This window comes from Quercus lobata, chromosome 3, assembly GCF_001633185.2.
Source record: "Quercus lobata isolate SW786 chromosome 3, ValleyOak3.0 Primary Assembly, whole genome shotgun sequence".
NCBI lineage: Eukaryota > Viridiplantae > Streptophyta > Magnoliopsida > Fagales > Fagaceae > Quercus > Quercus lobata.
Genome location: NC_044906.1, coordinates 52,495,173 through 52,506,352, shown reverse-complemented (window position 1 = coordinate 52,506,352; position 11,180 = coordinate 52,495,173). Strand labels below are relative to the sequence as shown.

At 36.5% G+C, this 11,180-nt stretch overlaps 1 protein-coding gene across 1 annotated transcript; it reads left to right on the top strand.

The window, feature by feature from the left end:
- The first annotated feature begins 3,800 nt into the window (after positions 1 to 3,800).
- LOC115982170 (ranBP2-type zinc finger protein At1g67325) lies at positions 3,801 to 9,897 on the top strand. Its single transcript, XM_031104700.1, has 10 exons — positions 3,801 to 4,077; positions 4,376 to 4,421; positions 5,493 to 5,608; positions 6,864 to 7,137; positions 7,916 to 7,986; positions 8,378 to 8,429; positions 8,547 to 8,656; positions 8,833 to 8,857; positions 8,972 to 9,123; positions 9,423 to 9,897. The coding sequence occupies exons 1-10, from the start codon at positions 4,069 to 4,071 to the stop codon at positions 9,423 to 9,425; spliced, it is 858 nt and encodes a 285-aa protein (XP_030960560.1). The 5' UTR covers positions 3,801 to 4,068; the 3' UTR covers positions 9,426 to 9,897.
- The last annotated feature ends 1,283 nt before the right edge of the window (positions 9,898 to 11,180 follow it).

Below are 11,180 nucleotides of genomic sequence, written 5' to 3'. Positions count from 1 at the left end.
TAAGCGATATATAAAAAATATGAGTTAGCAAAGAGAAAGCTTGAGAGTCTTATCTTAAGTGTGCTTTAACAATAGTATATTGCTTGTATTACTTCAAAACTTGGTTTATAAAATGTCGCTACTTGAAGACTTTGTGTGGAATATCTAGTGACTTACGGTGCGCTTAACTATGGCCTTTGGCAATTTGGCGAAAACTTTACTTAGCGGTGACGCAAAAAATATTTAGTTGCAAAGGATTGCACACAACATCAACTATACTCGTCCTAAAACAAGTCAATCACATGCGACAGCCCCTATATGCTCAGCGCTAACCCCAGCAACATAAATGAGACATATGTTGAGGAGATACTAACAAGGAGCTTTTAGCATTGTCATTGGGGGTTATTGGGTTGAAATTGATGTTTAGAGCTTTGCTTTGTTGATTATTTGTTGAAGCTATCATTGCCTTCACGGTTGGACTTGCGACTCACCATTTTTGCATTTTCAAGCTACAAAAAAAATGTTCACAAATATTATATAAAGCAAGAGATGCGGGATGATTTATCCATAATAATGATAGCTTAAAAATAATATAGATGAGTAGAAGAAACTTTTTCCCTTGAATAAGAAAGTTGATTCTCCCCCCATCCTTCACTTCTTGGATGGCTTTCGGAGGTTGGAGCAATTTCATCACATGATTTGGAGCATCTTCAGCAGCTTAATGAGCTAAGGATAGAACCTTTTTTAGCTCAACTTCACCAAGCTCTTCTTGCATAGCAAAGCATCATACGATTTCTCTTGGAATGACAAGTTGGTGTGAGAAACACCATCTTTTTGCTAGTTTCGCATCTTTAGATACATGACTTTTCTTGTTTCAGCTACTTGACTCCCTAGTGAAGTCGATAAAATGTCGGGGTCATTTTGCGACAAGTGCCAAAATTGCAAGATTAGCCCATATCTCCCCTTGTGCTCTTTAGAATTGTTTATTTGTGGAGAATCAAGTTCAAAATTTCAATATTTAATAAATAAAGGCTAATGGTGTTTTGATAAGAGAGAAATCAAAATGCCACAACTTAAATACAAGAAAATGCAAAAAAAAAAAAAAACACAAGTTCGAAACTTTGACCCACAATTAGCAAAAAGAGGAAATTGAGAGAGGTTGTGAGGAAGAGAGGGAAGGTTCCCTTGTACCCATATTTCCACCCCTAAGTTTCAGAATTGTGAGAATGTTGGCTAGTTAAATAGGCATTTGGTCTTAAGTTTCAGCTCTATGGGGGAAAACGTAGTTGGTTCATTTTGAATCTGATTAGGGCCTCTTGTATTCAGTTTGAGGTGCTCTAAGCGACTGGTTTTTGGTTAATAGAAGAGGCTTTGAACCCCAAGGTTTCAATCAAAGTGGTTATGGTCAGATTCGCTTTAATTGGCTAAGAGGGTTAGCTTGCTTTTTACATAATTTGGGAAATGGAGTGACTTAAATTCATAGGCTGATATTTCCTAGACATGGCAGGCCCTTGGAGTCTGCATTTGGTTGTTGCAGCAGACAAGGCCAACCACTTAGGGACAACTATACGTTTTAGGCAAATAATGATAGATCAGAAAAGTTGGGCGACAGTCAACTAGAGCATAAAGACTCTTTTAAGGTAGAAATTTCAGGTATAAGACCTCCTCCATGAGCCTGGCATAATATTAGTGTCCCTTGCCCATTGGTAGCACGCATGGGTTGGGCTCATGCAAAATGTTCGTAAGAAATCGACCCATGCCCTCCAAATCACACTTCCTCAATTTCCCCCATATATTGCATGGGCATGGGTCATGTTTAAAAGAATAAATAATAATATAATACATGAATTGGGCCCATAATGAGGTCGAGCTCAATTGAGTCGGGCTTATAGAAAATGTGGCATGAAAATGGTTATCAACACTAGGGATAAGTCCATATTGACTATGTGTAAGATAATTAGGAAGTATCTTATGAAAAGGATCCCAAGAAATAGGGATACAATGTTGAAGAAGTCTAACCCAATTTGTCCTAAGATTCATGATAAATTAGAAGTTAACAAGGAATCAACTAGGGATTGCACATCTACATGGTCTGGTGGATCAAAGTTTGTAGTGCATTGTAAGGGAAAACTGTTTGTAGTTGATTTGGAGAAGCATACATGTGCTTACTACAGATGGGATTTAACAGGCATCCCTTGCAAGCATGTAGTTTCAGTAATTGCTTACAAGAAAGAAAGGCAAAAACTATGTGCATAGCTATTACAAGATTAAGACTTACCTTAGAACATACTCTCACCTCATCCAGCCTACCAATAGTGAGGACTTTTGGACAAATGTCGCAGGTGATAAGATTCTACCTCTAAAGATGCTAGTACAGCCTGGAAGACCAAAGGAGAACAAGAGGAAGAAAGCTGCTGATGAGGCACCAAGGATTTCACATAAGTTAAAGAAGTCATTTACCGCACATTTACAAAAATGTGGCAATTGTGGACAATTGGGTCACAACAAAAGAGGATGCAAATTACCCCCCAAATCTAATAATGCTAGTGAGGGCTAGACTGAGCAAAGACAAGCAGCAACAACGAATACAGGGAGCCAAAACTATGTATTAATACTTGCTAATTGCTAAATAAGATTTTTATTGTGCTACTTACCTATTGTAGTTGATAACTACAAATTTTTTGAACTTGTTGTAGGTTAAGAGAACAGGAGGCGATCATGTGTTTATGGGCTTAAGAGTGGAAGAGGATCATCACCCATCAAGTGTTGCTGGAAGCCAATCCACTATAGTAATTTCCATATTATAAATATATCTACTACAGCTAGTATTTGGTCATTGAGTTTGTTGTGCATACATGCTTACCATACGATCCAATGTATCTATTATTACAGGTCTCAACCCAAACAAATGTAGCTGGAAGCGGTGAAGTTGGTAGATATGGAAAAAGAAATGGAACTGTAGTTGGAAGAAGAGCTGGAAATGGAGCAGGAAAAGGGTGAGGGGTAGCAGTAGTACTAGCTTATAGGACCTTTTATATGTTAGGACATTTGATTGTTAGAACCTTTTGCGGTTACTGTTTTGTAAAGTTGTCCATAAGCTTATTTGATGGTGTTAATGGAGAAAAGTAACCTATTTTGTGTTGGTCTTAGGTAGGACCTTTGGTTTGACAAACATTATTAGTCACTGTTTTGTAAAGTTTTCCATAAGCTTATATAATGGTGATACTAGACATATGTATCCTATTTTTTGTTAGTCAATAGTTTACAAAACCTTTATGTGAACAACTAAATATTAAGGAAACTCTACTAAATTTATTTATCTTACATGATGTTTATGTGTATGATATCTGATTAAGTCATATTCAGTTGGTAAAGATTTAAAGAATTGCATATATGCATAATTGCACTCTACAAGTCTACTATAATTGCAATTTGCATTTATGGATGGCCATTTCAATTATAATAAACAATATTCCATCACCACCTCTCTCAAATTTCCTTCTTGCTCTATCTAAGAAATCATTTAATAAATTTAACCCTCATGTAACCTTTGTTTTAAGGGATTGAAGTAGAGCACTTCAGTTTTTTTTTACATGACGCCACTTATGCAAAAGTCACATGAGTCACATGCGATATACTTTCTCATCCAAGTTAGCTATCCAATTAAGATAGGGTGTAAATTAAAACACAAGTTATAGTTTAGGGTAATAATTGTGCATTTTGTAAATTCACGATTAGTAAATTCATGTTAAAGCTGCGTTTGTTAAGATTTAGTTTCCTTTTCTAGCCATAGCTCTCCACCCTTCCAATTTCTTTCTTCCCCACACGCCTGGCCAAACGCAGCATAAGAAAAAATACACTAAACGGTGCGCGTCGTGTACGGACCCAAGACCTAAATAACGGTGTTAAAAAAACACCCCCCCATCTGGCATTAGGATCTTATCAACGCTTGCACCTTGCGGCTTTGTCTGTTTTTTTCTTTTATCTATCGCCTTTGTCTTCCAACTTGAAGTGCAAAATTCATTTTTCCGGCTTCGAATCTACGCACCTAGATCTCGCCGTACTCTCTCACTCTCTTTCCTCATCAACATGTCTCAGGTACTATCTCTCTCCATTTCCTTTTCTTTATTTATTTATATCTTCCCATTCTCACAGCTTGTTTTTAACGCTATCATTCCAAACCCTAGCTCATCCTAAAAGTACTGTATCAGATACTTGAAATTAGGTTCATATCGATTTTGTTTTGTTTCTCAATTTCTTGATTTTTTCCTTTTTTTGATCGCGCTTAAATTAGATTTGATTTGGAATGCAAAACTTGTGGCTTTTGTTTTGTTGTAGTTTTCATTCGAAGTCTCTAGGGTTTGATAACTGTATTTTTCTTTTTTGTGTGGTTCAGGTTGATAACAGAAATTCTTCAGCTGCCAAGCGTGCTAGAACTGATGGTAGGCGTTTTTTTTTTAAAAAAAAAATGTGATTATTGAACTATTCATATTTTGTGTTAATCTTATTACTTATGATGTTAAATGTGCATTTGCAATGTACTACTTTTTCTAGGAATCTTATTTGAGTTTTATGTATAAAGAGAATAATGATCCGCGCTTGCATATTCAGCACCGGCTGAATTTGTGAATATTTCTGTCAAATGTGATTCAATGGGCCCATCATATTTTTTGACATATCTCAAGTATTGGGTAAAGCTCAAGTTGAAAGTTGAAAATTTGAATGACATGGCTTGTTGCTCAGATGTTAAGGGTAGTAACCTAGCCATTTTGTTTTAAGAAGATATGAAAGCGCCTCTCTATAAGAATAGTACATTCCGAGGCACGAAGTGGGGGAGGGTTAAACTTATGGAAATTTGGATTGAGTGATATATCTAAGGATATGCATGTATGTTGTAATTAACATAGTAGATGGTGTGGATTTTCCATGTGATCATATATTGCAACGTAAATGTATATTTCTGGGTTGAGTTGGTACGTGTTGAGTTGGTTGACAGGATAAAAAAATAAAAAATAAAAAACCCCCCAAGGGGGTAGCAGTAGCACAACTGGCTAGGTCTCATGGAGTTGAGTTTGCTAGTTTGAAATTTGAATCTCCCCTTCCCCTTTGGGTTTGTGACTGCCTGTTTGAAGAATGTTATTTATGTTTGCCAGAATATCTGGGCCAAATGGCATCTCCTCCTCCCTTATACAAGGGATGGAGGATGAGATCATGGATTCAAGTTCAACCCATTTGGTTGTGCAAATTCTATATTCCTATAAAAAGTACTCTCTCTCTTTACACTGTGACGAGTAGCATGATCTTCACATGCATATTACACATACACACATCGATACTAGCCACATCACATTTGTGTATTGTAATGTTTCTTATTTGAATTTTTATTCTTGTAATGTTTACTCATGCTCTTCTGAAAATGGCCCTAATAATATTAATTGTTTATCTTAGGTAGTGATATATCTTGCTTTTTTGGTACTGATATTTGGGTGCATTAAATAATGTGTGGTTTGTAGGTAGTCGTAGGGAAGATGATTGGACCTGCCCTAGCTGTGGTAATGTCAATTTTTCATTCAGGACAACTTGCAATATGCGTAATTGCACTCAACCGAGGCCCGCTGATCATAACTCAGTAAGATATAAACTACAGCTGCCCTGCGTTGTCTAGAATGAATGCTTGCTAGATTTTTTGGTTACAAATAACTCATAGTTTTGATAATTTTCTTAGAGGTTTGATTCTAAAAAAATAAAAATAAATAAAAATCTTAGAGGTTTATGTATCATATTATATAATAATAACTCATAGTTTTTATAATTTTCATAGAGGTTTGATTCTACAAAAAAAATTTAAAAAAAAAATCTTAAGAGGTTCATGTATCATAGACTATATAATAAAAGTTGGGTCCTAGAAGCTGTGTTACGCCGATTGGCTATCTTCTCTTTATGGCAAGTGGCTATACTTTCCTTCCACCAAGTGGCTAGACTTGTACCAACCATTATTAAAGAACATTTTCTTAGTTTACATATGCTATTTTATTAATCGGTGCATTGCAGGGTATAGTACTAATTAGGTTAAAGATAGAGTGTGATTCACGTATTGGCTTGCATATTTTTTATACAACATAATCTATTGTTTTTCTTGATTATTTTGTCTATTTATCATGGTTGCTGATTTGTGCATCAACTTACTGTCATTTTAATCATGCAATCTATTTTTGATTATGCTCTTGTGTGTTTCTGTTAATTGGACCTTTTCAGAACATAATTCAAATTATTGGATTATGTTCACTAAAGGGTTCTAGGGTTGGATCTGGATCCAAGTAGTTGGTTTCAGTCATATTTGATTGGGTTATATAAAAAATTTCAATTTTAAAACACTTCATCTTTTCTCCATCAAAATTCTGGAGATTTAAATGTAGCTGTAGTATATATATCCTACCTAGTGCACAAATCTCCCACTTTTTTGGGATTTAGGGAGAGGTGATTGGTTGGCAACCTTACCCCCAATTTTTTTGTCGCTTTTGGTGAAAGACACTTGCCATTGCACTAAGGTCAACCTTTTTAAATGGAGTTGCAGTCTTCAAAAAATGAGAACTTGGGCAAGTGGTAATATTGATTGTTGGACTGTATGTATGAATCTTACTTTTGAATTTTTAGTCATGTGTTCATTTCTTTCTATGTACTGCTTATAGCTTTTTATTCTAGTGTACAATGTTTTAAGGGTCATCATGATTTTGTTGATTAGGTTGTTATGAAGTGTTTCATGGATTATTTTCTATTTTTTGATTCTGTTCACCTTTTTTTTCTTTGCTTTTTCCAAGATTGTGTTTAGTTTATTTCAGTTATCATACAATCTAATGTTTTTATTTAATGGCCTCTCTTTTTAGAAAACTGCTGCCAAGCCCGTTCAAGCCCCACAGGGTTACACATCCTCAGCTCCTTATGTAGGTTCTGGTGCACCCTCTTCAATGTATCTGGGTGTGCCACCCTATGGTTCTTCCATTTTCAGTGGTTCATCTATGCCTCCATTTGATGTACCATACTCTGGGGGTTCAGCATACCACTACAACTATGGCAGCCGCCTTTCTACTGGTAGCCCTTACAGACCTCTACATTTGTCTGCACCAGCACCTTACTCAAGTGGATCTATGATTGGGAATGGTATCTTCTGCTACCTTTGTTCTGTATGATAGTGCAAAATCACTATTTCCTTAAAGAACGACTAAACTGAAATTCTAACTAAGCCATTGTTTATCACTCCATTATGTTCCATGTTACTGTTATAACGTGTGCATGAAGTTCTAATTGTGTTGGATTACTGCCATTCATCTGTTCTATAGTATGTGTGTGTGTTTGTGGTGGGGAAAAGGGAGTGGGGGGAGCCTCTTCTGGTATAGCCTAAAGTTAGTGGTTTAATCAACCTTTTAATTCCTGACTTTCCTTTTTCCATATAGTTTATTTGTATATTGGATGGTTTCAATTTTGCCACTAAGCTCTACCTCAAATGGAACTTACTCATTCCATAATATTGGGTTGGAGGGGAAAAGGGAGTGGGGGGAGCTTCTTCATGTATAGTCTAGAGTTAGTGGTTTAATCAACCTTTTAATTCCTTTTAAATCCTGACTTTCCTTTTTCCATACACTTTATTTGTATATTGGATGGTTTCAATTTTGCCGCTAAGCTCTACCTCAAATGGCACTTACTCCTTCCGTAATATTGGGTTGGAGGGTATGGTTGTGGGTTCAAGACCCCACCGGTGCCTCTGTAGCTAACCAATCAAAAAATACTGGATGGTTTCAATTTTCATGATTTAGAGGGCATGATGTGAAAATCAAGAAGACCTTGATAATTAATAATCCTTCTCTTTGGATTATGTCTTGTGTTTGTTCCTAATGATGTCTTCTTTCATTGTTTTTTCCTTTTTACTTGTCCTTTTCAGGTGGGATGTACGGTATACCCCCCCTGATGGATCGTTATGGCCTGGGTATGCCCATGGGCCCTAGTGCTATGGTATGTTGCAAAGATTTTTTCTCTATTGTCAGGACTGGGAACTCAGGATACATGTGTAACATTTTATTTTAGTTTTTTCTATATGATAGTTTATTGGAATCTGAGGTTCTCTGCAATTTTGTTGTTTGCATCTGCAATAAATTTAAATTATGTTTATCGTAATAAATAATGAAATCCACTTTTGGCATGCTTCTCAACAAGTGGCATTTCAAATCCCTTCCTTTTTCGGTGTTTCATTTTCACATGTATTATAAAAACCTAAGTAATAGACATACAAACGTTGAGCTATAGTTTCTTTTCTAATGGAGCATCTAGATTTTGTTCAGTTTTGGGTAGAATTGATTGTACCAAGATGTGAATTAGAATTAATGAGCATTTTTTATTTGCACAGGGGCCACGGCCAGGATTTTTTCCAGATGATAAATCTCAAAAGAAGGGTGCAGGTTTGTCACCTTTAGGCTGTTGATGAATGTCTTAGCCAATTATTAGACACCTTGACATCTCCTCCTGGTGAACTAACTTTGTCCTTCTCCCCCTTCTGTAATTAAATGCACCTCTAGATGCAACACGTGATAATGACTGGACATGTCCCAAATGTGGAAATATCAACTTCTCATTTAGAACGGTTTGTAACATGAGAAAGTGCAACACACCAAAGCCCGGATCCCAGGTCTGTTCCATATTACCGCACCATGTCATGGTCCTCTTTTTATTTCAAGCCTTTATCACCAACAACCACCCCCCCCCCCCACGCGCGCGCGAATATCCTTCTTTTAAAAATCCTGTTTTCTTATTTTATTTATTTGTAATTTTTTTATGTGTAATAATGTTCTCTTGCATATGCAGGCTGCAAAATCTGACAAGAACTCTAGTAAGTTGACAGGATGCATCTCTGCCAATTGATTGCTTTTTCTTTCTTTTAGACCTGCAAATGTTATTGGTTTCATGTCGTAAATGGAACACTTATTTATCTGTTGCCTTACAGAACAAAAGACGCCTGAGGGAAGCTGGAAGTGTGAGAAATGTAATAACATAAATTTTCCATTCAGAACCAAGTGCAACAGACAGAATTGTGGGGCCGACAAACCAACTGAGTCAAAGAAGTCGCCTTCACCTTCGCCAGATGAAAGTAACCAGGTTTGTGGTGTGACATTTTCTCTGTATATTCATTTTTTGCTTGAAATTGTCAATAAGTTCAATGATAATTTGTGTACACATAATAAAATCAATAAACATTCAGTTTTATTAAAGCGTGTGGATTCCTTGCAAGGGTTAACCCCCTCCCCGTCTCCCTCCCTCCCTCCCTCTTTTTCACTATCTTCTCTCTCTATCTATTCCTTTCACCCTTGTCTAGTGGATTTTTTTTCAACAGCTGTAGTTTTATTTTATTTTCTACTTCATTGCATCCATTAATTTGCAATTGTCTAATGTTCCAGTGAGTACTAGGACATGTTTGAGGGTTGAGAAGGTTCAGAGTTGTCGTCCGGCATTGCTCAATATGGGTGTCTGAAAGTCAGTCTTGTCGTCGTCATGTTGCCGCGGTTGTCAAGTTACTCTACCTTCTCATGATCTGTGTCAAGTTGTTGTATTAACTGAAATGGTATTTATGGTCTCTATGAATTGTTCTGATGCATTATGTGTCAGCCAGCTTGATCTGGCAAGGATTTACAGGTTGGTTCTGGTTTCTGATGGTTAGGATTTGTACTTTTGGAATCAGCTCTCCTATCCTAGTGGGTATGCTACCATGCATTTTAGATAAGTTATAAGCGGCATAAGGATACTGCAGTCTGTGCATTTTTAGTTTTCATTTCAATCTGAATTGTCTCTATGTCGTTGAAGTATCTTTGTTTTAACAGATGCTTCTGTTTAAAGCTTATGAAGTCCCAAGTTCTGAAGATCATGTTAATAAAATTTGGGGTCTAGAAAATGTGTCTTTTGACTAGTCATTTGCTTTATGATGCTATAAATAGGCCTTTTCTTTTCCGTATGTTGCACATGACATGTGGGTCCACATGTTATGGTCTCAATGGTTCTGGTTCTGTTGCTGTAAAAACTTTGTTAGGTCTGTTAGGTATTTGGCGTTGGTCTCATTTTCTGGTTTGTTGAGACCTGGGGAGTAACACATCCTGCTACTTCCATGGAATTTGTTGCCGGAAAGTTGGGTCACATTAATTAAGTTGCCTTAATACCTAACCATGCATTTGAAGTCATGCTGCATGGGTCCTTGTGTTATCTCAGGGTCTAATATGTCTCCTTCCCTAGCCACAACACAAGGACAAGACTTTATATTTGCATTGGGTCTTGGGTTTTTTTTTTTTTTTTGGTGTGTGTGTGTGGCTACAACTGTGCATCTCCTTGATAGGATAGGAAAATGCTAAAGCCACAAACTTTTTGACAAATTGTTGATGTAGTGAGTGATTATTAGTAAGTAAAAATTTGATGTTAATGATGAGCCCAGATAAGAACCATTAAAAATTTGTCATATTAATAGTTTGTAAAAATGTTGTAAACTAGTGTGTTTCTGTAGCATTTCTCAGCAGGATAATATATAGATTGAAATGTGAAAACATTCTGCATATGCATCAATTCTTGTTGAATCCCATGGACTTCCAGGTTAAAGTCCTGATTTGAATTGAAATTAATGTGCCTTTGACTGCTCCTAAAAATTAGGTTTCTATCAATTCTTGTTGTATCCCACGGACTTCCAGGTTAAAGTCCTGATTGGAATTGAAATTAATGTGCCTTTGACTGCTCCTAAAAATTAGGTTTCCAATGCGTCATTTCGCTGTTACTTGGGTATTGGACTCTTTCAGAACATTTGTTTTGTTATAGCTAAAAATTCGCTACAATTGTGAGTTCAACTACATATCGCCTGGTTACCCAGTCTAGGCCCGAGCCATTAAGGTGTTTCTTTAAAATAGTGATTTTTGTGCAATTTTTAGTTAACTTTACACTAACCTCCTTTCAACCAAACTGGCCAATAAGGTTGCAAAGTCCAAGTTTGAGGTAGTGAAGCATTTGTTAAGCAAAACTATGGTTGTAAAGTTCCTTTAAGAGATTCTTCCTTAAAATGTCGGCTTTTTTTCGGAGAATCTTAAAATGTTGGCTTTTAGGCATCTGGGCTCGTGCTTGCACCATTGGGCCGAATAAAGGCTGAATAAAAACCAAAAAGAAAAGGGTAGAGGGAAAAACAA